The sequence below is a fragment of the Rana temporaria genome, chromosome 13 (genome assembly GCF_905171775.1).
Source record: "Rana temporaria chromosome 13, aRanTem1.1, whole genome shotgun sequence".
In the NCBI taxonomy this organism is placed as follows: Eukaryota; Metazoa; Chordata; class Amphibia; order Anura; family Ranidae; genus Rana; species Rana temporaria.
The window spans coordinates 42657983-42685460 of NC_053501.1; the positions used below are offsets into that span (position 1 = coordinate 42657983).

The 27478-nt window shown below is 44.5% G+C and overlaps 1 protein-coding gene across 13 annotated transcripts in view; it reads right to left on the minus strand.

Annotated features, from left to right (window-relative positions):
• The window catches only part of RALGAPA1 (Ral GTPase activating protein catalytic subunit alpha 1), a 290205-nt gene that overhangs the window by 238027 nt on the left and 24700 nt on the right, over positions 1-27478 (minus strand). For all 13 annotated transcript variants that reach the window (XM_040333074.1, XM_040333068.1, XM_040333064.1 and 10 more), the window contains exon 2: positions 1113-1223. In XM_040333074.1, coding sequence (XP_040189008.1) covers positions 1113-1223 — 111 coding nt within the window. The remainder of the gene's footprint in view (positions 1-1112; positions 1224-27478) is intronic.

Genomic DNA, 27478 nt, shown 5'->3' on the forward strand with positions numbered 1-27478 from the left:
TACTTACCTCCCCCTCCCCCATACACAGAGCATTGGACACTTTCCAGACCTGTTTTTGAGGAGGAGTCTGGAGAGGAGTGAAGAGCGGCAGCTCTGCCAGATGACAATTGAGTGGAAGTGGACGTTTTCATGCGATCGCCCCATAGAGGACACCGGGCTGTGTCTGTGTCCACTCTGCATAGGGGTGCGGAGATGGACCTGTCATCCGCGTGCTCAGTGGGGATCAGCAGATAAATCCCCCGCTGAGCAAGCGGATCTGCTTTGTCTGAAAGGGGCCTTAAAGTGTTACTAAAGGTGGCGATCTAGGCTCCTCCTATTCTTCTTGGGACTACCATAGCCAGCCGCTGGCTATGGGGAAAGGTAGTCCCTGTGCTCCCAAGCTGTGTGTCTACGGAGCCGCGCTCCATAGATTTACACAGCGGTAAATAGACCTGCCCCCCACTTCCTCCTCACTGCATTTGGTTCAAGATGTTGCTTGAATGCAGTGCACCAGCAGAAAAGCAGTTGAAATGCCAATCCAAATCAGTACAAACAGGAGGTGCATGGTCACGTTGAAGAAACAATTGTCATGGGACAGCCTGCACATTTCAGAAGCTTAAAAGGTGTTTTTTTTTCACCTTAATGCATCCTAAGCCCCCCCCCCCCCCTGTTTTACTCACCTGAGCCCGTTCGTTCCCTCAGCGGAGACACGCTGTACCTCTCTGCCCAGGGTTCACGGCTCTTGATTGGATAGATTGATAGCAGTGCAACAATTGGCTCCTGCTGCTGTCAATCAAATCCAATGACGCAGGCATCAGGGGGGCGGAGCAGAGACCGTCATTCTGTGGTTATGGGAGCAAATGCTGGACTCGGGAGCGCACCCGCTTCGCCTATGGGGTTTTCCTGTGTGAGGAGTAGCCGTGAGAACTGTTGCGGGACCCCAGAAGAGGAGGATCGGGGCTACACTGAGCAAAACTAACTGCACAGTGGGGGCAAGTATGCTAGGTTTGTGATTTAAAAATAAAAACAAAGGGTTTTACAATCACTTTAACCAAAAAGAAAGAAAAAAGAAGAGTGAAGTGGTCATTTTTATTTAAAAAAATAAATAATTAGGACAGTCAATTTAGTCTTACCTTTTTGTTTCACGGACGTTTCAATTATCACAAAGTTTTCAAAGAAAACATAGTAGATGTGAGAGAAGTTTTGTTCGAAAAATTGCTTGAGGTCAATGGATTCTGCATTTTCTATAAAAGAGACAAAAAAGATGCAGAGATTAGAACTCCTCTACAGGAAGGTCACAATGTCTCCCAATGTCAAATGTCTCCATCTATGATCTAAAACTAAAAGAGGCTCTAAAGAAGTGTGAAAAGCGGGAGCACTTAAATAATAAATGGCGAACAACACAAATGATGGCTATTAATTTAAAAAACAAAAAGCGAGCAGAAAAACCTCTTCACACATACAGTCATGAAAAAGCAATCAGTTACAAAACTTTCTATTTAGGAGTAGAAGTAGGAGAACAAGAGGTGATCACCATAATTTACCAAGACCATTAGATCTCATAAAGTGCCTTAAAGAAGAAGTACAGTAAAACCTTGGTTTAAGAGTAACTTGGTTTGAGAGCGTTTTTGCAAGACAAGCAACATTTTTAAATAAATTTTGACTTGATATACAAGCGATGTCTTGATATACAAGTAGCGTCATGTCACAACGAAGTATAAAAGAGAAGAGGCACCTCTGAGGCCTTGTACAGACGAGCGGACATGTCCGATGAAAACGGTCCGCGGACCGTTTTCATCGGACATGTCCGCTCGGAGATTTTGGTCTGATGGTTGTACACACCATCAAACCAAAATCCCCGCGGACAGACATCGCGGTGACGTGGCGGTGACGTTGACGCCGCCACGTCCGCAAACCCGGAAGTTCAATACTTCCACGCATGCGTCGAATCACTTCGACGCCATGCGCGGGTTCTCGGGCCAGCGGACATGTCCGATGAGTCGTACTGACCATCGGACATGTCCGACAGACAGGCTTCCAGCGGACAAGTTTCTTAGCATGCTAAGAAACTTTTGTCCGCTGGAAACCTGTCCGCTAGGCCGGAAAATTGTCCGGTCGGCCCTACACACGACCGAACATGTCCGCGGAAACTGGTCCGCGGACCAGTTTCAGCAGACATGTTCGGTCGTGTGTACGAGGCCTCAGTGTAGCAATATGGTTACAATTAATGAAAGTACAACATTTAGAAACTCACAAGCTTGATAATTAAAAGGAGGCACCTATAAGTATGCAGGCATCCAGGGTAAAGCTGTCCATATAGACCATCCTCTGCACCACCATTGATGTTGTCCCTTCCACGGGCGGTCCAATCCTCGCTTTCAGATTGTTCTACTGCAGGGTAGTCTTCCCGGTCACAATTGCAGACTGACAGCCGGCGGTGATGAGAATGGTCTATGTGGAACGCTTTACCCCGGATCCCTGCATACTAAGGCCCCGTACACACCATAGAATCCATCCACAGATAAATCCCAGCAAATGGGTTTCAGCGGATAGATCCTATGGTGTGTACACGCCAGCGGATCTTTTTCCGCGGATATATCTCCCCTGGGATGGATTCCAGCAGATCGAATATTTGCTGACATGCACAACAAATCCATCTGCTGGAATCCATCCCAACGGATGGATCCGCTGGTCTGTATAGACTCACCGGATCCATCCGTCCGAAAGGGATCCCCCGCATGCGTCGTAATGATTCGACGCATGCGTGGAATTCCTTATATGACAGCGTCGCGCACGTCGCCGCGTCATAATCGCGGCAACCGCGCGACACGTCATCGCCAGAGGATTTCGGCGCGGATTTCAATGCGATGGTGAGTACACTCCATCGCATTAAAATCTCCTGAAATCCTCGAGAGGATTTATCCGCGGAAACGGTCCGCTGGACCGTATTCGCGGATAAATTCTATCGTGTGTATGGGGCCTTAGATGTGCCTCTTTTAATCATCAACCATGTGAGTTTCTAAATGTTGTACCTTCATTAAATGTAACCATATTGCTACACTTAGAGGCGCCTCTCTTCTATTTTATACTCTAACTCCTGCTGGATTTTGCTTCTAATCCCCTTGTGGAGGCTTCCATTTGTGGATGGACATTTCATGTTAACACAACCTATCACATTGCTATAATCTTTTTATATGGACTATAAACTGAAGGACATATAAATAAATGTCTGTGGAACGAATCATTTGAGTTTCCATTATTTCCAATGGGAAAATTTGCTTTGATATACAAGTGCTTTGGATTACAAGCATGCTTCAGGAACTAATTATGCTTCCAATCCAAGATTTTACTGTATCACCTTAACATAAAAAAATCCTAGTTGATTCCACCAGGACATTAAGCACTTGGCCCTGTTTTGATCCATAGTCTTGTGTATTAAAAGCCAATTATTATTATTTTAAATTTTTATTCTTTATTGGTATAGAAAAATAAAGTATCCATCAGAATATAACAAAGGCACTAGGGGTGCCAAGACACAACAAACATAGGGACAATCCCTATTAACAGGGTAACACAGTATAGAGCAAAGTCGCTCGGCAACAAATTAGTATGACATCAGTAATACCCAATAAAAATTAATTCTCACTTCCAATAATTAGTTGACCATGAAGACCATTTAAATACAAGCGGACACTTAGCAGTTGTGGATTGGAGGAAGCTAAACTACAGAGGTATAGTGTCACCTCGGAGAATGCCGGTCATAAAGGAAAGAGAAAAGCGCCTCCAAGTGCAGTAGTTCAAAGATTTATAGGGACAATGGGATTAAAAACCCCTACAAGAGAGTAAGAGGCATATAATGATTAGTCCTCATGCGGATCGCTGTAATCCTCATCTGTCTGGGGGAGAGAGAGCGCCGTCCTGCAGCTGTCAAAGTGGTGACGTAAATTATCAAGGAGGTGAAGATGCGATGAGGCGGCCTGGGTTCTGGAGCGCACACAGCCGATGTGACATCAGGTGAAGGTGATGGGAGGTAACGCGTTTTGGAGCATGCACGCACAGCTCCTTCGTCAGATCTACCTACCTCTTTACCTCCTCGCTAATCCACGTCACCAGGGACTCTGACAGCTGCAGGGGATTGTATGGTAGCACCGTTCTGAGCAGTGCAAACATTACTGCTCACAATCAAGGCCCACTGCTAGTATAGCCTGTAGTATATACTGCATACCTGTTTTTTTATTTCATTTTCTAAATACCTTATTTATTCTCCCTGAACAACCGTCTGTCACTCTACTTTCTCCAATGTATATACTACAGAGGAAGGTCACGTGACCACCCGGCAGACGTCAGAGGGAGATCTCGGCCCCCTCCCTCTGTAGTATATACATCAGAGGGAGAGAGTGACGGGCGGTCACGTGGCCGCTGATCAGAGAGACTAAATAGGGAATTTAGAAAATGAATTTAAAAAAATGGCACGCAGTATACACTACAGATTATACTAGCAGTGGGTCTGGCAGCGATTGTGGGCACCGCCTTTACAACCCCTTTAACCACTTCCCGCCTGGTCAAAAGCAGATTGACGTCCGGGAAGTGGTTCTGTTTCCTCTGTGGGGGAGCGCATCGTGGCGATAGGTGGTGCGGCGTGTCAGTCTGAGACACCGCTACACCGATCTCAGTAAAGAGCCTCCGACGGAGTCTCATTACTACGTGATCAGCTGTGTCCAATCACGGCTGATCACGAGGTAAAACAGGAAGAGCCGTTGATCGGCGGCTCTCCTCACGGGGGGGGGGGGTTATACGCTGATTGTTTATCAGCGCAGCCCCCCCCCCCCCCCCGGATGCCCACACTGGACCACCAGGGAAGCCGCCAGGACCACCAGGGAAGCGGGAAACATGTGGATGACCAGGTATGTACCCCATGGCCATCCACATATAAGGGCACTGACTGGCAACAGGCTAAAACAAGCGATTCCCAGCAATGCCACCATCAGTATCAGCGCCACCCCTCAGTGCCCATCTGTGCCACCCATAAGTACCCATCAATGCCACCCATAAGTACCCATCAGTGTTGCCTATGAGTGCCCATCAGGGCCGCCTATAAGTGCCCAGTGTCGCCCATCAGTGCCACCTCATTGGTGCCTTATCAGTGCCCATCAGTGCAGCCATATCAGTGCCCACCGTAAAATCCTTTTCTCTGAGGTCCATGGACGGACACAGCTCCTTAAATCTTGACAAGTGGGTTATGTTCCCTGTTTACAGGAGAGGACTAGGCAGAAACATGCTAAATAGTTAAATACATGTTACATTAACAGAGTTGAACAGCCCCGCCCAGGGGGCGGTCCCTCCAGACATAACCCTCCTCACTGCAGCTTGTAGCCTCAGTTCGTAACAAGCAGTACAAACCTAAAAAGGAGGGGTGGGAGCTGTGTCCGTCCATGGACGTCAGAGAAAGGGATTTTACAGTGAGTACAAAAAATCCTATTTTCTCTTATCGTCCATGGACGGACACAGCTCCTTAAATCTTGACAAGTGGGACATCCCCAAGCAGTGTCAAAAAACGAGGGGTGGGAAATATATCAGTAAAAACAATTTTAACTTCACCTCAAAGGGCACAGAAGGAAAAAACCTACACAGCGGTCCGATTTGTGTGATCCAAAAAAGACAGAGCCCTCGGCGGAAACCCAGGTGCACTATGCAGCTTAGGAGAGTCCCTTGCAGCAGTAAAAAGCGCACCCATAAATGCCTTATTCTGCCTTTTTTTTTTTTTTAACTAGGTACCTGGTCCATGGCTCCATAACAGAGCATTCCCCAGGGGATAACGGGGGAAGGGGGCACTCTTTTACCGCCCGCCCGCAGTCCACCCCCACCCTGGCACAAACGTGTCCAGGACTAACAATAAAACTCTGTGGGAATCCCAGGTGCTAACACCTGCTGCCACCACCACCATGTGGGGAAGGACCCCAATACTGACTCCAATATTTACATATAGTGTGTATTATAATACGCACACCTGTCCATACAAATAGACAAAAGCTCCTAAAGCCCTATTCAGGGCCTCTCACCCACTTGCTGCGCTGACCAGGAGTAACCAGGGGACTCCCTCAGGAGGAGACTGCCCAGCGCTGCCTGTGAGGAAAAGAACCGTGAGGTAACTTTTGCAGGGACCTGTGTTTAAACAGGAAAAGCCTCCTAGGGCTGTTTTATCAAAGGATAAGACACAGATACAGCATAAAAAGCAAAACCGTTACAGGTGTCACCAATCAGTCAGCGTCTGCTGAAGTATAATCATAAACATCTGTGCTCATCACAGGGCTTTTTACCTCACAGGAAAGCCCAATACAAAAAAGAAAAAGCACAGGCCAGATAACACAGTCCCCTCAGGAAGGCCCCCTCCCCCCTGACAGCGGCAATGTTAGCAATGCAGCAAGGGAAAGGAGCAGGGAAGTAAGGGGAAGGGACCCCCGAACCCCAGGAATGCCCAGCCGTACCAACCCACCGAAGTAGGAGGGACTGTACTTACCCGTCCAAGCGAGGACTCGCTGACGCATTCCTGACAGAACTACAACCGCAATGGAGGTAGCTGTCGGCCTGGTCCACTGTGAGTAAGACAACACCACAGCCCAGTCATATGTGGACCTCGGAGCAAAGCTCACCGGCCACCCCAGGAGTCATGGGGTATGGCGTGGCAGACCAAGCCTCTTTGCAAAGGTGTGCCCACGCTTGCTGGTCGGACTGAGTAGACTACAAGGATCTATATTATCCAGCCTGTCTCTCAGCCGACAGTTGAAAGAAGATTCTTCAAGAAAAAGTAAAATAAAATAAAATTTCTCCTCAGGGCGCTGGGCCCAAAGGGAGCCATACGTCCTTCTCCTTTGCTAGGCAGAACGAAACTGAGGCTGCATGCTACAGTGAGGAGGATTATATCTGGAGGGACCACCCCCAGGGGGCGGGGCTGTTCAACTCTGTTAATGTAACATGTATTTAACTATTTAGCATGTTTCTGCCTAGTCCTCTCCTGTAAACAGGGAACATAACCCACTTGTCAAGATTTAAGGAGCTGTGTCCGTCCATGGACGATAAGAGAAATATTTTTTTCAAAATTCAGTCTTTTTTTATTTGTTGCACAAAAAAAAAAAAATCATAGAGGTGATCAAATAGCACCAAAAGAAAGCTCTATTTGTGGGAACAAAATGATAAAAAAAATTGTTTGGGTACAGTGTAGCATGACCGCGCAATTGTCATTCAAATTGCGACAGCGCTGAAAGCTGAAAATTGGCTTGGGCAGGAAGGTGCGTAAGTGTCTGGTATTGAAGTGGTTAAAGAGGGTAAAGTCTTTCTCTTTAATTGTTCCTACAGGTAAGCCTATAATAAGGCACACCTGTGGGTACTGTAAATATCTTCTAAACTTGCACCGTTAAGTAGAAATTTACTGTATACGCTGCCAACGTCATCGGCGCATGCGCACTAAAAGAACTGCCTGCTTGTGCCGTTTCTTCAGGGCCTGTGCCATGACCTGCGGCTCCCGTGCGCTGGAGTGCCATAATCGCAGTTCCGGCCAATCGTAGCGCCAGAGCCCACGAACCCGGAGGTAACTCCGGGAAACATGCCGGCCCTTTTAGCGGTGTGAGGACGCCAATCTAGGGCATCGTTCTAAAATAAGTATTTCATAATGAGCTAGTATGCCAATGCATACAATTATGCCTTTGTCTTGCAGTTTTTTTTTTTTTTTTAGGTTCACAACCTCTTTAACTCAGCTACAGTGCAATATATGCAAGAAATAGTCAGTTTGATTTGACCATATTCAAAACTATGTGGTACTCTACATGTTATCATCAAAAACCTTTATACTACATGTGCAATTTTGCATTTGTTTAAAGTAGAACGTGGAAACCAAACCCTAGAAGGAGATGTGGCCTGTGAAGAAGTCTAAGCTATACCAAACTGTACAAGACAATGAGAAAGGAAGTCCCTGCCCAGAGGCTCTATAACTAAAATGGCAATTCAAATACACAAACACAGCAGGCAAGCAGAAGTAAAGGAATTCAAGAATATTAATCATTTCCTCAGCAACCTTTTTATACATGCACCTAGAATTACACCCCAAACCACATTCTGCTACACCTTCTGACCATATGGTTACAGTAGAAATGCATAGAGGGGCCCAAAATCCAAGGAGCACCTTTAGGCTTTCAAGGAGCATTAATTACTCATTTAATTTCTTGACTACCTATCACATTTTAGAGGCCCTGGGAGCACCAGGACAGTGGAAGCAAAATGCTATATATATATATATATATATATATATATATATATCTCCATCCCACAAAAGTGAGTACACCCCTCACATTTTTGTAAAGATTTTATTATATCTTTTCATGCAACAACACTGAAGAAATGACACTTTGCTACAATATAAAGTAGTGAGTGTACAACTTGTATAACAGTGTAAATGTTCTGGCGTTTGCTTTTCCAAAATGGAGTTCATTTTGTGGGCGTTTCCACTGTCCTGGTGCTCCAGGGCCTCTAAAAATGTGATAGGAAGTCAAGACATTAAAATGAGCAATTAATGCTTCTTGAAAGCCTAAAGGTGCTCCTTGGATTTTGGGCCCCTCTATGCATCTCGGCTGTAACCATATGGTCACCCTATATTAAGAAGGTGTAGCAGAATGTGGTTTGGGGTGTAATTCTAGGTATGCCTATGCTATGTGTGAATAACAACTAGTTAAAATAACAGCTGTGTGAAAAAAAAATTTTTAACTTCATCTTCCAAATAATTGTTAAAAAAAAATACAACTTAAAAAAACTCACCATACCTTTTTTTTACTAAATAAATAACTTGGAATGTCTACTTTAAAAAAAATAGAAGGGTCAATGCATTTAACCTGACAGTCTCTATAGTTGTACCCTTGTTACCCCTAACACTCTCACAATGGGGGGCTTACATCATGTTTTGTTTTTTTTGCATCATGCTCCGTTCCCTGCCATTGTGGTTATTCGTGAGGATTGGGGTGTTCGCTGTCATGCGACATTTCGTTCCCCAGATGTCCCTGAAATAGGCTTCCAGCTACCTTGGCATGTGTGCTGCCCCTGGGTGGGCACCACCAGGTCCTCTGCATACCAGTCATACATGTATGCCTCCAGTGTGGACCATGGAGATTAAGCTACCCATGTATTATGTGCTAGTGTTTATACACAAATGGTAATAGTTTATTTTTTCTTTAGTTACCTCTGCTATTTTCCTCTACGTCCTGAAGAAGCAGAAATGAAATGCGTTGACTCACAGAGACTCTTTTGTACTTTATATGTTTATTTGTTTTTTTCTTTTCTTTACATAAAGAGACTCATTCGTACAGCATATTCTTGTGCAATGTGCTACCCAATTATGACATGTGTATAAACCATATTAGGGTACTGTAATATGTGGCAACACTTTTTTTTATGGCCTGTTGTAGGTCAGTGTTTTATGAACAATTTTTAATAGAAATTTGTGAATATTGTAGATGTTGTGTTCTCCTTCAGGTCTGTAATGTCCAATTCAGTATTGATTTTTTTTTTTGCACATGGGTGGGTAGATAATATATGAGCTTCAGTAATGTGGCCCTTCCTAGATTTCCATATCCTGGCGGTCTCACCCATGCAGATGGTGATAGCTGGTTGTCTATTGAGGCAGTTATTAAAACCCCTATAGCAGAGGACAGGCTACAGCTCCTCTAAGCACTGGCTAGACTCATTCAGGAACGGTAGGTCTGCCATCATTTGTCCCCCATTCTCCTTTTCCATGTTTTATCAAAAAAAGACAAACCCTTATTTTTTTTTTAATATCTCCTATTGTTCATTGTGTCTGTTTGATAGTTCAATCATCCCTCCGCAGGGTGGATATAAACGAATAAGTAAAAAACGAAAAAAAATAAAATAAAAGAATTTATATTTTTGATTTAAATCAATTTTTATCAAATTTATTTTAATAAAATGCTTTTGGAATAAAAAAAAAAAAAATCTAAAAGATAGTTTTCCATTTAATTAATAAATTAATAATTTAGTTTATTTAGCATGAAATGGAGCTTAGTTGTGTAACATTAGGCTGTATATTCTGCAATAGTTAGATTTTTGGTAAACTCATTCAATGAATCCAAGCTCTGTAAGCTGAGATAACATTCACTGCATTGATACATTCACACAATTTCACAGTAACCATGAGATAAAACAAAGTTCAGGAATATTCCTTTATCCCATTGTTTTGCAAATCTATGTACAGGCAAGGATCGCCTCCTTTCTATTAGGCCCCGTACACACGGTCGGACAAAACCGATGAGAATGGACCGAGGTTCAGTTTCATCGGTCCAAACCGGCGGTGTGTATAGCCCATCGGTCTGTTTTCCTTCGGTCCAAAATTTTAAAACATCCTTTTAAATCGAACCGATGGAGCACTGCCCGATCGGTCCAAACCGATGTATAGTACAGAAAAGCATCGGTTCAAAACCCGCGCATGCTCAGAATCAAGTCGACGCATGCTTGGAAGCATTGAACTTTGTTTTATTCAGCACGTCGTGTGTTTGACGTCACCGCGTTCTGACCAGATCAGTTTTTGGAACGATGGTGTGTACGCACATCAGACCATCAGGCCACTTCAGCGGTGAACCGATGGGAATGGCCCGTCGGACCATTCTTATCGGTTTGGAACGACCGTGTGTACGCGGCCTTACTCTTTACGTTCTTCCAGGACTCCCAATTCCCAGCATCCTAATAGCCAGAGAGTGCAGCCAGCAGATAATGTTTTGTGGCTTGGAGGTGTAGACCCACCCTACCTCATAGCCTGATTGGGGGGGCTGTTGGCATTCATGGTCCCTTGAAGAGCTCACATATCACAGAGTAGGATGGATATGGTTCCTTCTGCCAGCTCCTGTCACTCCTGTATTATACACCAGCAGACAGAACCACAGCAGCTGGCAAGGAAAGCAAGCATTTGATTTGTCCAAAGATCGAATACTTGCAGTGGCTGAAGATCAGAGAAGCGGCACGGGCTCCCCAAAAACTAAATAAGGGTTTTGTTTTACAGATGAGAAAAAAGGTGACCCTGAGAAAATAAATAGGCGTCATTAAATTCCAGGTAGTATTAGCTAGATTCAGAAAGACTTAGGCTGGCGTATCAGTAGATACGCCAGCCTAAGTCTGAATCTGCGCCGACACTAATTTAAGTGTATTCTGGTAACCAGATACGCTTAAATTAGGCTCAGATACGAGCGGCATAAGTGTCTTACACCGTCGTATCCTAAAGTGTAATTTTTAGGCTGACCGCTAGGTGGCGCTTCCATTGCAGTCGGCGTAGAATATGTAAATCATTAGATACGCCTATTCACGAACGTACGCCCGGCCGACGCAGTACAGATACGCCGTTTATGTAACACATTATCAGGCCTAAAGTTATTGCATCAAATGGCTGGAATAGTAATGTTAAGTATGGCCGTCGTTCCCGCGTCGAAATTTTATGTCGTTTGCTTAAGTCGTCCGTGAATAGGGATTTACGTCCATGTCGAAACCAATAGGACCGTGCGGCGTACTTTGCCGCAATGCACACTGGGATATGTAGGCGGACGGCACATGCCCCCGTTCCAAAAAAAACGTCAATCACGTCAGGTCAACCCAAATTAACATAAAACACGCCCCCTCAGCCTATTTTGAATTAGGCAGGCTTGCGCGCGCCGCATTTACGCTACGCCGCCGTAACTTAGCAGGCAAGTACTTTGTGAATCATGTACTTGCCTCGCTAACTTACGGCGGCGTAGTGTAAACACGATACACTATGCCGCCGCAAAGTTAGGGCGGGCTTTCTGAATCCACCTATATGTGTGCGATTCTTCAAAAAAAGATGGTTCCGTTTTTTTGGAATAGACAAGAAATAATCGAGAATCAATGTAACTTATAAATTTGACCATGTAAGGTTGGCATCTACTTAGATAAAATGGCATTAGCACTACTTGGTATAATCAAAATAACTCCTTGGAGAATGCCTCTTCTAAAGGATCCTCTTGCGACGCTTTCTTCCCTGGAGGTACGGCGACTAATCATAACATCTTAGGCTCAGTTCAGATCTAACCGGATGGTGACATACTCCCCGCTTTGTCTGTAAACAAAAGCCGTTCCACTTCTACAAGGTCATTTAAGAAAACAGATTAGCCTGTCACGTTTTTATAAGTGTATGCAAACAATAAAATTGGTTTGGACAAAATGAAAGCCTCCAAGGGCCCCAGAAGTCTCACTCTGGCCCTAGTTCTTTATTCAAACAGAAGAGCAGAAATAGAACTGGCAAGAGGCTGGTGTCCAGAGGACGGGGCGCCAGAATCCTCCACTATCAACACAACGTATAAACAGGCCGCTCTGCCTGCACAAAACACAAGGTCATGCCTTTTCTGCTACTGAAATAATTCAAATTCTTTGGCACACAACAGTGATCCAACACAAGTATTCTTCCATGCAGGTCAGACTGAAGTCTAACAAGCTGTGCCAATATCCAACACGACCCTCACACTTACAGAGGACAATGTCATACTTGTGAAGGGGACGCTACTATTTACCAACAAATCCTCTCTTATAAAAACCTGTAAATACATAAAAAAAAAAAATAATTAAAGCTGAAGTTTAGGTAAGAATTTTATGGCAGCGTTACCATGGTTCCGCTTGAGAATGAGGCTTGCTGTTTTGGGAGCACTCAGCAGGAGGGAGGGGCCAGGATCGTCGACGGGGGACCCTGAGAAGAGGATTGGGCTGCTTTGTGCAAAACCACTATACAGAGCAGGCAAGTTTAACATGTTTGTTATTATTTTTAACTTTAGAATCACATTAAAGCGGAGTTCCAGCCCTCCAATTATTTTATTTTTTCACTGGCAGGTCCGTACACCGTACGGACCTCATTTCACCCTCTCCTATAAGCTCATAGTCTCTTCAATGACCATAAACTTCTAGAATTGTTCAACAGTCTGCTTAACAATTCTGATATACAGTGAGGAAAATAAGTATTTGAACACCCTGCTATTTTGCAAGTTCTCCCACTTGGAAATCATGGAGGGGTCTGAAATTGTCATCGTAGGTGCATGTCCACTGTGAGAGACATAATCAAAAAAAAAAAAATCCAGAAATCACAATGTATGATTTTTTTAACTATTTATTTGTATGATACAGCTGCAAATAAGTATTTGAACACCTGAGAAAATCAATGTTAATATTTGGTACAGTAGCCTTTGTTTGCAATTACAGAGGTCAAACGTTTCTTGTAGTTTTTCACCAGGTTTGCACACACTGGAGGAGGGATTTTGGCCCACTCCTCCACACAGATCTTCTCTAGATCAGTCAGGTTTCTGGGCTGTCGCTGAGAAACACGGAGTTTGAGCTCCCTCCAAAGATTCTCTATTGGGTTTAGGTCTGGAGACTGGCTAGGCCACGCCAGAACCTTGATATGCTTCTTACAGAGCCACTCCTTGGTTATCCTGGCTGTGTGCTTCAGGTCATTGTCATGTTGGAAGACCCAGCCTTGACCCATCTTCAAAGCTCTAACTGAGGGAAGGAGGTTGTTGCCCAAAATCTCGCAATACATGGCCCTGGTCATCCTCTCCTTAATACAGTGCAGTCGCCCTGTCCCATGTGCAGAAAAACACCCCCAAAGCATGATGCTACCACCCCCATGCTTCACAGTAGGGATGGTGTTCTTGGGATGGTACTCATCATTCTTCTTCCTCCAAACACGGTTAGTGGAATTATGACCAAAAAGTTCTATTTTGGTCTCATCTGACCACATGACTTTCTCCCATGACTCCTCTGGATCATCCAAATGGTCATTGGCAAACTTAAAGGAGTTCTCTGACCTAAAACTTTTAACCCCCGCTGTGCCCGGGCTGTAAAAATATACAAAATAAACTTTCACTTACCTGCCTACGATCCCCCGTTGTTCCGATATCGCCGTCCCGTTCTCCGGTCTCTTCCGCTTCCTGTGTGTCGGTGACTCATAGTGCGCTCAGCCTATCAGCGGCCGCGACGGGACATTGCTGCGGCCGCTGATAGGCTGAGCGCACTATGAGTCACCGACACACAGGAAGCGGAAGGGGCCCGGGACCGGAGAACGGGACGGCGATATCGGAACAACGGGGGATCGTAGGCAGGTAAGTGAAAGTTTATTTTGTATATTTTTACAGCCCGGGCACAGCGGGGGTTAAAAGTTTTAGGTCAGAGAACTCCTTTAAGACGGGCCTTGACATGTGCTGGTTTAAGCAGGGGAACCTTCCGTGCCATGCATGATTTCAAACCATGACGTCTTAGTGTATTACCAACAGTAACCTTGGAAACGGTGGTCCCAGCTCTTTTCAGGTCATTGACCAGCTCCTCCCGTGTAGTCCTGGGCGGATTTCTCACCTTAGGATCATTGAGACCCCACGAGGCGAGATTTTGCATGGAGCCCCAGTCCGAGGGAGATTGACAGTCATGTTTAGCTTTTTCCATTTTCTAATGATTGCTCCAACAGTGGACCTTTTTTCACCAAGCTGCTTGGCAATTTCCCCGTAGCCCTTTCCAGCCTTGTGGAGGTGTACAATTTTGTCTCTAGTGTCTTTGGACAGCTCTTTGGTCTTGGCCATGTTAGTAGTTGGATTCTTACTGATTGTATGGGGTGGACAGGTGTCTTTATGCAGCTAATGACCTCAAACAGGTGCATCTAATTTAGGATAATAAATGGAGTGGAGGTGGACATTTTAAAGGCAGACTAACAGGTCTTTGAGGGTCAGAATTCTAGCTGATAGACAGGTGTTCAAATACTTATTTGCAGCTGTATCATACAAATAAATAGTTAAAAAATCATAAATTGTGATTTCTGGATTATTTTTTTTTGATTATGTCTCTCACAGTGGACATGCACCTACGATGACAATTTCAGACCCCTCCATGATTTCCAAGTGGGAGAACTTGCAAAATAGCAGGGTGTTCAAATACTTATTTTCCTCACTGTAACTCTGACCAACGAATTACAACCCACTGATCAGAGTTATTAACCTCAAATGTGACCCACCCATGCCACCACTTCCCTGTCCCCCGCCTCTCCACCACCCACAAGCTCCATCCACCTAAAACTACTCCCCAAACTCTCCACTCCTATCCCCTAAACCAGTGTTTTTCAACTCCAGTCCTCAAGGCACACCAACAGGTCATGTTTTCAGGCTTTCCATTATTTTGCACAGGTGATTTGATCAGTTTCACTGCCTTAGTAATCACCACAGCCGTTTCATCTAAAGGAAATCCTGAAAACATGACCTGTTGGGTGTGCCTTGAGGACTGGAGTTGAAAAACACTGCCCTAAACACCCCAGCACCGATAACCCCCCCAGGTAACCTGATCCCCATAGCTACCATCATTAGCCAGCATCCCTCCTTTACTGCTCCTGTCAGCTTCAGGTGCTGCATGGGGCTTGGGGGCGGCAGATATGTCCCCCCCGCCAGTCAGATCACCCCTGGACTGCCCTTGCACCTGGACTGCCCTTGCACCCCCAATCCACCAATCGCCACTCAGAGAGGCATCCCTCCCGCCTGCCTGCCCTAAGCTCATGTGAGCTGTCAGGCTGGGGAGCACGGGGGGTTGGAACGATGTGGGTGAAGATGGGGCTTGGTAAACGTTTTTAGAAAGTCCCCCCACCCCGTAGTACAGTGGGCGCAGGCAGCAATCATTATAGATCGCTCCTATATGTCCGACATACAGCTGATCTATAGTAAACCGTGAGTGTTGCTAAGCATTGGACTCTTATTCATTCAAGTAAAGTGCTGCATAGAAAGGGACTATTTTCAATCCCTTTTCCTGTCTCAAAAAAAATAAAAAAATAAAAAAATAAATGGGGGTCTGTTTAGACCTCCGATTTCCGCCCGCACTTACCCCTCCACGGTGATGGTCTCCCCCCCCCCCCCCCCGCACTCACCCCTCAACGGCTTCCTCTGGAAAAGCCGGAAGACAATTGTGAATATTAATTTTCTATGGTCACAAGTAGGTGGGTTTCGGGGCACAATGCTCTGTGATCCCTGCTGAGCAGGCGGATGACAAGTCAGCATCCGCTCCGCTGATACAGTGCGGACTCCATCCTATACCATCTGATCCAATCTGCTAGATGGATGGGGAATGGAATCCCCATCTGTTTGTTTTAACCAGACAGGACTGGATCGGATGCAGGCGAGTGTAAACGGACACATGTCCATTTACATCAGCCTCTCCATAGAGAACAATGGGTGGTCCAATTGGGCTCGCCTGAAAAACAGACAGGCAGACTCGATTGGCCAGCTTGCGTGAAAGGTGCCTAAGGCCTTGTTCACACTGGGCATACACAGCATACCTTTACAGGGATGCACAGGCGCTCCATCCATCTCTATGCATGCAGTCCTATTGATGTCATTTGGTATGAAGCAACGGCACCAACAGAGCCATTGCTCCCAGTTTTACATCCATGTAGGTCTACATGCATGCCCCTGAGCTCACACTGTCTGCGTTCGGGGTCATGTACCCACACACATATACGGATGTCAGATTGGGAACAGCAGCTATGCCTGTGCAGCCGTTGCATCCCAATTGACATAAATTGAACTGCCTGTACGGAACATCTGTGCAGGTAAACATGGCCTACCATGGGCAAACACTTTAGAATGCCACATGTGAACCATGTTTTAGTAGTAATTTAGCAGAAATATTGTAAGTTACGCTGTGTTAATTATTAATGATTTTAGTGTATTTTTTGTGGAAATGGCGATATGATGAACATTTGCAAAATTATCGCGGGGCCCAAAAAAAATCTGTAGCACTTTTTTTTTAATTCGACTGGCCATGTGCTTTCAGAAAATGTATGGTTTGGGGGGGTCTTTTACAAATTCTGAAAGCTATAAGTGAAAAATGAAAACCTCCAGGATTTTTAAAGAAGTTTTTGAGTATGTCCGATTTTCACTATTTCTCAAATAGGCACAACTTAAAATGTACAAGTATTTGTTACCGTATATACTCGAGTATAAGCAGAGGCACCTAATTTTACCACAAAAAAAAAAAAAGAAAAAAACATATTGATTGGAGTATAAGCCTAGGGTGAAAAATACAGCAGCTTCTGGTACAGTAAATTTCTTTAGTGTTCCAAGCAACCTGGTCAGACTTATCCCCTCTATTCCTCATGTGTAAGAAGTTTAAATTTTTTTTGAGTCATAAATTCATGCAATTCTCCAAGCTGCCCCAAAGACAATATCTTTACGACTAAACCCCTCAGACCACTGTGGACCACCACATCCTAAAGTTCAGGCGTGTCATTCTAGGATAGTGTTCAGTGCTGGCAGCATTAGGGAGAGGGTCTAAAGTGCTTTCTCAGAGAACACTGGTGTCACAGAGTGAAGTCCCCAACAGGCGGCAGAAGACTTAAATCACTTACTGTTCCGGGGCCGCTCCAGTGTGTGCGGGTGTCTCTCCGGGGCCGCTGTGTGCTTTTACTGTGACTGGTGTGAAGCCGCAGCTACAACAAAATGGCGCGACTCGTAAACAATTCCGTTCCGCTGTTAGACCTCTAGAGGCGGATCGTCATGCTATATAGAATATGAGGCATAGCCACCTCTAGATGTCTAACAGCAGTCTGCATTGTTTACGAGTCGCCGCCATTCACACCAGTGGCAGTAAAAGCACACAGCGGCCCCCGGAGAGACAGAAAAACGCCCGCACACACCGGAGCGCCCCCCCCCCCCCCCCCCCCGAGCACACCCGCACTCACCGGAGTGGCCCCGGAACAGTAAGTAGGGACACCGACTCGAGTATAAGCCGAGGGGGGGCATTTTCAGCCTAAAAAAAAAAGGGCTGAAAAACTCTGCTTATACTCGAGTATATACAGTATTTATTAACTCAATACAGGTTAAGCATTTATATTTAGCAGGAATTTTGTAAAATTTGCTGTGTTTATATCTGCCAGTAATGATTTTGGTGTATTTTTCGCAAATATATTGTTGGATAAATATTTTGCCCAAATATAGTGGGGCCTTAAAAATCAATAGCACCTTTTTATTCTACTGGTCCTAGGCTTTCATAAAATAAATGGTTTGGGGGGTCTTTAACAAACTCTGAAAGCTGTAAGGGAACAATGAAAACCTTCAGATTTTTTTGAAAAATTTGGTTATTTACATTTTTGCGTACATTCAGTTTCCACCATTTTGCAAAAAGGCGTAATGCAAAAAATACAAATATTTGTTATTTATTAACTCAATACAGGTTAAGCTTTTATATTTAGTAGGAATTTTGCAAAATGTACTGTGTTTTTATCTACTAATAATGATGTGTATTTTTAACAAAAATATTGTTTTGATAAAACATTTGCGCAAATATCCTTGTACACTAAAAATCAGTAACATTTTATATGTATTTTACTTGTCTTATGCCTTCAGAAAATATATGGTTTGGGGGGTCTTTAACAAACTCTGAAAGCTGTAAAGGGAAAAATAAAAAAGCAATGGAAAAATTGCAAAAATGGCCTGGCCACCTGAGTGTAAAAATGGAGTTCAGCACTGGCAGCAAAAGGATTAAATACCCCACCATAATTTCAAGCACAACATTTAGATACTGTCATTAATGTTGTCCTTTTAGTTTATGTTTAAATCATGTAAAACTGATCAGATCCCGGAAGCAGGCAGGGACCGTCTTCTGCTGTGGGCATCTGAAGCTCTTTTCTTAATTTCTCGGATTCGGTGCAGTTTTCTACCCAGCATGCATTTTCCGATCTCACGCCTGCGCAGTTATACCACTGCAAGGCACTCTTTCTTCCTGACAGGTTGCCATAGCAATGGCGGTGTCAGTGGAAGTTCCCACCCCTTTGCTATAGCAATCTGTGCTTTGAAAATGGCGCCCAACTCCTCCCATTTGCGTAATTTCCGGTCTGGAAATAATGCAAGATATTGTCACTAGACCATTCCCATGGACTCCTGGGATAGATTGCGACGATATCCTAGGAAATGGGTGCAGCACCACAGATGCGGCATTGCAACGATTTGGACGGTGCAAATGCCGCCGATTTGACATGACAAATCGCACCAGTGTGAACCAGGGCTTAGACCGGCTATGTTTTCAGCAAAGCTCTTCACTTAGCATAGGCGATGTGTTTAGAATCTAAGGACAGATCCTTTGCGATTCTGTTCTAATAATAGAGCTAGAAAAGTTGAAATGTCTCTGCCAACAATGTATATATGCTGACTTAACTCGGATTCCTGACAAGAATTTAGAAATACGGAGCAGACAAAGCAAATGGAAAGAACAGTAAAAAAGAAATCTGCTAGAAAAACACATTCTTAACATGTTTAATGTGGTTTTCCTTCCTTATTATTTAGGAATGATTAGAATACATTTTACAATCTTCCAGGTTTAAAGGGGGAATTTCATTTCTGGTTTATACAAGGCAATTACTTTTTATAACCCATTAACCTTTCTGCCGCTGGGTCGGTTTTGCACAGTTATGGACTTAAAGTGGTTCTAAAGCCTAAACATTTTTTTACCTTAATGCATTCTTTGCATTAAGGTAAAAAATGTTTCGGCATTAGCATCCCTCACCCCCTCCCTTTCACTTACCTGAGCCCTCATTCGATACAGCACTGTGATCGTCTGCCGCTTTTCCCTCCTCGGCTTTGCTGGGGTACCATGAGCCATTGGCTCCCAGCGCTGTCAAAAAGAGCAGGGGGGCAAGGCTGAGTCCCGCTGTCTACGTCAATGGACAAACGGGGCTCAGGAGCGAGCACATGCAAGTCCTGCTTCCCATAGGGGCACTGGACAGAGAGCAGGAGCACTGGCGGGGGACCAGAGAATAAGAGATTTGTGGGCGTTCGCATTTGAGCGTTTTTTTTTTTTTAAGAACATTTTTTTCGTTATTTTTTTCCTTTTTTCAATAGATCAAAAACGTTAAAACCGCTGGCGAGTGACGTTTTTGAGCGTTTATCAGTGTTTTTACAGCTGAAAACTGTCATCATTTAGACAACCTAGAGGTTGGAGGGTGCAAAAATGTGCAGTTAAACCGCATTTTTGCTGCCTGCAAATATATATATATATATATATATATATATATATATATATATATATATATATATATATATATATATATATATATATATATATACATACATATACATATATATACATACATACATACATACACACACACATACACTAGCGGCGTTTTACCGGCAACGCCTGCCCGCTCCAGTGTGAAAGCAGCGGAGTTCCGCCGAGGAAAAAAAAAGTATTGAAAGTCAGCAGCTACAAATACTGCAGCTGCTGACTTTTAATATATGGACACTTAACTGTCCTGGGCGCCCGCAATGTCGGCACCCGAAGCCGATCTCTCCCTCGTCTCTCGGGAAGCCGTCACAAAAACGGGCCAACTTTACCGTTTCGTTTATTTCTTTTATTCATTAAAGTGTATTTTTCCGAAAAAAATTGTGTTTGAAAGACCGCTACGCAAATACCGTGTGACATAAAATATTGCAACAACCGCTATTTTATTCCCTAGGGTCTCTGCAAATTATATATATATATATATATATATATATATATATATATATATGTATGTGTGTGTGTGTGGGTTCTAAGTGATTTTCTAGCAGAAAATACAGGATTAAGGGCTCTTTCACACGTCCGTTCAGTTTTTCAGATCAGTTTTTTTTTCATCAGTTGATCCGTTTTTCCATCAGTTTTTTGTCAGTTTTTTGTCAGTTTTTCGTCAGTTTTTGCATCAGTTTTTGCATCAGTTTTTGCATCAGTTTTTGCATCAGTTTTTTCATCCGTTTTTTTTTTTTTTTTTTAGGGGGCTTTTTACATAGAAAAAACGGATGTTAGCGGAACGGATGATCCGTTAACGTCCGTTTTTCGTCCGTTCCGTTTTTTAGACGGAAGAAAAATAGGGTTTTCTTCCGTCCAAAAAAACGGAACTGAACGCAGACGGATGCTAACGGACGTTAGCGGATGCTCATCCGCTAACGGACGCTAGCCCATAGGGAAGCATTGCGGTCCGTTAACGGACGTCCAAAAAACGGACGAACGGAACGGACGTGTGAAAGAGCCCTTATTGTTAGCAACAAGTGTCAGAAAAGATTTAGTCTTTAAATGGTTAAACTGAGAACTTCTACACAAGGAGTTCAATTCATTGATAAGTAGAAACGTTGTATCTTTTCTCACACTTGGCAGGCTGCCCAGAGACAAGTCTCTCCACAGGAAACTTGCAATGACTTCTATGATACAGAATCTATTTCCAAGTCTCACTGAAGTAAAGCAGCTTTTTTTTTTTCAGTACAATCGGCCGATGCTGATTAATTAAAAAGTGCTAAAAATCGGCCGATATATCGGTCGACCTCTAGCAATCAGCGGGCTTCTACGCATTCAAGTCAAATGGGGAAGCACCACAGATACCCCACAAACAAACGCAGGCAATGCACATGGTTGAACCTCGATCTAAATACAGAATTATTTTTTTCCCAGAGGCCAGGGAGATTGAGACGCATGTCTGAATCTACCCCTACCGTCACGTTACCATGCATACTAAAGCCGGCCATATGTGGTTTGAGTCTCCTGCTGAACTGGCCGAGATTTGAACGTTAATAGGCATGCTGGATGTACCAAGATTATTGATCAATCAACTTGGGTACAACCAGACTTCCGGATTCTCTTACAATTATCGCTAGTGGCTGCTATAGCTGCTAGCAATAATCACTGTCTTCTCCAGGCGGGGACGGCATTGCTCAGCAGGAGGGATTCCCCTGTCAGCACTGTCTGTGTTCATGGGGAAACCATGCAGATTTCTTTCCTGCAACCATTTGCACCTTGTATGGCTGGCATACGTATGCTAAATTTGGCCTGAGCATCTAGGCTTTAATAACCGCACAACACAAAGGGGTTGAGAAGGGTTTTAGCCTGCGGTCAGTTGAAAAGGAGTCACACGAGTACAGAACAACTGCACTCTGGTGATCCATAGGAGAAAAAGCCAAAAAAGTAGGGGGGTCTACCAATTATTGGAGTGGACAATTATTAGGGGCCAATATTAAAATTTTTGAAATAATCGGTATCAGTCAGAAACTTACCGATGTTACCGATATTGGTCAGACCTCCTCCCCCTGTCCGCGCGCAGCACTCGCTGTCGTCTGCCAATCTCGGTCTGTGGGGGAGCAGAGAGATGATATCATCCCTCACTGCCCGCCTCGCATCACCGCAGTTCCACCCCTACTGCAGAGCCATGAACACTCGACAGAGCTCCAGCCGCGGGCGAGCAGAGAGATAGTGAAGTCATTTCTGCCCGCCCACATGTGGAAGTTTACCCGCTGGGGAGAGGCTGCCAGAAGTAGTGTAAGTAGTGATAATGTGGGAGGTGACAATTATGTACAGAATACCGCCACCTGATTGATATCGGCCTGAAAAGCAGCTGAAAAATCGGCATTGGCCCTGAAAAAACGATACCGGTCGACCCCTACAAAAAAAGCTTTGGCCATACTTCTCCTTTAATATTGAATTGATTTAACTGAATACAGTATGAAGTAGGGTTGTCCCGATATCGATACTAGTATCGGGACCGATACTGAGCATTTGCGCAAGTACTTGTACTCGCGCAAATGCTCCCGATGCCTGACCAGATACTTTTTTTTCCCCTGAGAGCTGGTGGAGAGGGGGTGGAGAGCGGGTGGAGAGGGGGTGGAGAGCGGAGCAGAGCAGTCCTCGTATGGAGGAGAGGAGAGCTGCTGCCGCCTAGTCCCCTAAGACAAAGCAAAGTCCCCCCCCCCGCCGCTGCCGACATCTAGTTGATCAGCGCTGGGGGAACACAACAGCTTTCATTTGAATAGCTGTGTGTTCCCCGCTGCGCCTCATGTATAGACACTCCCCCTTGCCCAGAAACATTGATAGACAGATCCCCTGTCCCAGGATTGGACGGGTGATCTGTCTATCAAAGTGCCCGGGCAAGGGGGAGTGTCTATACATGACGAGGAGCGGCAGGGAACACACAGCTATTCAAATGAAAGCTGTTGTGTTCCCCCAGCGCTGATCAACTAGATGTCGGCAGCGGCGGGGGGACTTGGCTTTCTCTTAGGGGACACAAGGCTGCATTAGGGACATGGCTGCATCTAGGGACATGGCTGCATCTAGGGACATGGCTGCATTTGGGGACACAAGGCTGCATTTGGGGACACATGGCTGCATTTAAAAAAAAAAAAAAAAAAGTATCGGTATCGGCGAGTACATGAAAAAAAGTATTGGTACTTGTACTCGGTCCTAAAAAAGTGGTATCGGGACAACCATAGTATGAAGCCATTGGGCAGAAAAGGCTTTCTACATAAAGCTTCAGCAAAGGCGCCAGGAACACGAGCTGAGCCCACTATACTAATGAAAGTGTGTACAAGTCCTAGGAGCAGTTTAAAGAACTTCATAACCCGTAAAAGGGAGGAAAGATTCTCCAAATACTCTTCCAGTAGATGTGGAATCTAATCTGGCAATGATCCAACAATAGGTCTACAACCTTTCTGCTTTCTACAAATCTGATAGAGGAATGTTATACTGTTCACACAGAGCTACCGCTAATATTATGAAACAATAAGTGTTATCTGTAGGTCTCAGACATTCATTCCAAGCTGCGAGTTTCAGCCTGTATTTTCTTGGTTCTCTGCATCTGAATGTTGCCGAGTTCCTGCAACACGCATCAGTACCGTACATACTCGAGTATAAGCCGACCTGAATATAAGCCAAGGCACCTAATTTTACAAAAAAAAAAAACTTATCGACCCGAGTATAAGCCTAGGGTGTCAATCTGCATGCCTCACTGTGCCTATGCCTCACTGTGCCCATGACTAGACTGGCGTTTAACATGGGCGTCTATGGAAGGGGTGCCCGGCTTTGAAAGAAAAAAAAAAAAAAAAAATCGGTCCCTTAAACAAACTGTGCACACTTGTAGAGGAGAAATGGGTCTTCACATGTGCCAAGTTCCGGGTCCAGGGGACCTACAACCGGTCGTTACCAGGTCCCCAAAGTCACCTGAGAAACGACAGTTTTAGGGGGTTTACCCTAAAACACCAATAGACCGTTACATCCAGCATACTGCTGACATCTACAGTATGCTGGATTTTTTTTTGTACCGCTGTACTTACGGTCTTATGGTTCTTTTTCATGGGGCTTCCGGGTTCTCGCTCCCCCGGGGAGTAGGCGTTCCTAAGACGAGGCTTAGATGATTGACGTTCGGGTAAAGCACGTCATCGCCTTCCGAAAATATCCGAGGGGGGACTCGGCACTTTACGGCGCCTGCGCATTCAGCTCTACACGACAAATGGTTTTGTGGGGATACCCGCGATCATCTCACAGAGGCGATTCAGTTCGCATGTGTCGCGCTATAGTTTTTCATTCATTCATTCATTCAAGAATGGGGAAATGCTGATGTAAACAAGCATTTCCCCATTCTTACCTAAGACAGGACACTGATCACCGCTCCCTGTAATTGGGATCAGTGTTGTGTCACTTGTAGCCCATCCCACCTTTAGTTAGAAGCACTCCCTAGGACACACTTAACCCCTTCACTGCCAGTGTCATTTTTACAGTAATCCGTGCATTTTTTATCACCGATCGCTGTAAAAATTACAATAGTCCAAAAATTGCGCCATAATGTCGCTGTCATGATATAAAAAAAAGATATAATAATATATTAATAAAATGCCATAAAACTATCCCCTATTTTGTAGACGCCATAACTTACGCCCAAATCAAAGGCTTATTTTTTACCACAAATATGTAGAAGAATACGTATCAGCCTAAGCTGAGAAAAAATATGTTTTTTATATATTTTTTGGGGAATATTTATTATAGCAAAAATAAAAAAAATTGTTGCTCTATTTTTGTTTAGAGCGCAAACAAATAAAAAATAACGCAGAGGTGATCAAATACCACCAAAAGTAATCTCTATTTCTGGGGAAAAAAGGACATCAATTTTGTTTGGGAGCCACGTCGCACGACCGCGCAATTGTCAGTTAAAGCGACACAGTGCTGAATCGACAAAAAGTGCACTGGTCTTTGGCCAGTCTAATGGTCCGGGGCTTAAGTGGTTAATAAAGCAGATAAAAAATGCAGTCTTGAATGTTGAACTGTGTCTTATGGAACATTGTTTACTTACATTCATGGCTGCATTTGCCAAGTGTGTGGGTGAACATAGCATGTTCTATTGTGCTTCTTATGAATTGCTTTTCTTCCCCAAGTACCAAAGCCTTACCAGCCAAACTCAAGTGGGAAAAATCTAATTTAAAATGTATAATTATAATCTTAGGCTACCTTCAGTAAAAAAAAAAAACTGGATGCCCAAATGATCCAAGGATGCAGAAAAAAAAGCAGTGTAAGCTGACCTTTTGGGTAAAAGTTGAGTTCTGTCCTACTGCTAATGAGTTTCCCTATCAGTAAGCAAGGCTACCCATCACTTTAAAGCAGGCACGTCCAAAGACTGGCCCGCGGGCCAATTGTGGCCCGCGTTACGGTTTAATGTGGCCCCCCTGGAAATTTGGATATATCTATTTTTTATGGCCCCCAGGGCCACCAAATATATATACTGTATCAGCGCTGCCTCAGAGGGGACAGGGAGGTGGCGGGACGAGGGCCATCAGATTACATACAGGAGAATCTCCTGTTTACATGGCGGCCTCTGTAATAGAAAGTCCTGTCTTTTGGGCCGTCATTGGATGACTGTTCTGTCTATCATAGGCGGCGGGACTTTGTATCAAAGAGGTCGCAGTGTAAACAGGAGACTCTCCTGTATGTAATCTGTTGGCTATCGTCCCGCCCCCTCCGAGGCTGCAGATGGGCATCGATCAGGCTGCACTGATGGCAAAGGCAAGGGTGCATGTATGGCACATGTGAGGCTGCATTCATTGCAATGGTGAGGCTGCAGATTGGCAATGATTAGGCGGCATTGATGGGCACTGACCCTTATTTTGCTTCACAGTTCTTCATTTAACCACTTCCTTACTGGGCACGTATACCCCTTCCTGACCAGGTGAAATTTCAGCTTCTGGCACTGCGTCGCTTTAACTGACAATTGCGCGGTTGTGCGACGTGGCTCCCAAACAAAATCAGCGTCCTTTTTTCCCCACAAATAGAGCTTTCTTTTGGTGGTATTTGATCATCTCTGCGGTTTTTATTTTTTGCGCTATATTATATATACTTGTTACTATATTAAATAACCAATGTTTTTTCTCAGTTTAGGCCGATATGTATTCTTATACATATTTTTGGTAAAAAAAAAAAAAAATCTAAATAAGCGACTGGTTTGCGCAAAAGTTATAGCGCTTAAAAAATAGGGGACAGAATTATTAGTTTGTATTATTGTTATTTTTTTACTAGTAATGGCGGCGATTTGCTATTTTTATTGGGACTGCAACGTTATGGCGAAAACACATCGGACACTTTTGACACATTTTTGGCGCCATTCACATTTATACTGCGATCAGTGCTATAAAAATGCACCGATTACGGTATAAATGTGACTGGCAGTGAAGGGGTTAACACTAGGGGGGCATGGAAGGGGTTAAATGTATTCCCTGGGTGTGTTCTAACTGTGGGGGGTGACCGATGCTGTGTCCCTATGTACAAGGGACACAGATCGGTCTCCTCTCTCCCCTGATAGGACATGGATCTCTGTGTTTACACACAGAGATCCATGTCCTTGTAACCGCCGATTGCGAGTGCCTGGCGGACATCGTGGCCGCCAGGCACGCGCATCGGTATCTCAGGAATGCGGCGGGCACGCTCGCGCGCCCTCTAGTGCCCTGGAAGAGCAGAGGAGGCATATATGCGTCCTGTCAGAGATTTAGAACCACCCCGCGGCCGCACATATTCGTACGGCCGTCGGGAAGTGGTTAAATTCTTTTTTTTCTGAAACTTCCTTCTTAAAGCGAAGGTGCGTGTTATACGCCAATAAATAAGGTATATCCAAATAACACGCCCAAGCTCATCCTTAGTGGCGCTCGGGGATCCGTTGGGGCCACAAAACATATGTATATATCCAAATAACACGCCCAAGCTCATCTTTTCACCACACACAGTCACAAAGGCAAGAGAATTCTTGTTGGGCAGTGTATTAGTGCTCAGACGAACACACTTAGACCAAATTTTAATGGTTCAAAGAATGTCAGGCAAAATGGTCGGCCCTCACGCATGTTCACTTCACCAAATCTGGCCCTCTTTGAAAAAAGTTTGGACACCCCTGCTTTAAAGAGTCGACGGGGAGCCTTGGGCACATGAAAAAAGGTGATATTTACTGTTTTATATTTCAGTTGCCTATATTGCTGGGTCTACAGAAAAACGAGGCAAATATTTAAGACAGAGCATTTTTCTTCCCTTCTTTCAAACGTACAGAGGGACTTGAGAAAATACAGCCCAGAGTCAGGCTTTAAGAATCACACAACGCCGCCACTAATTATCAGAGGAAAAATTGCCCAATTGGCTGATCAGTATTCATACAAGCTCATCA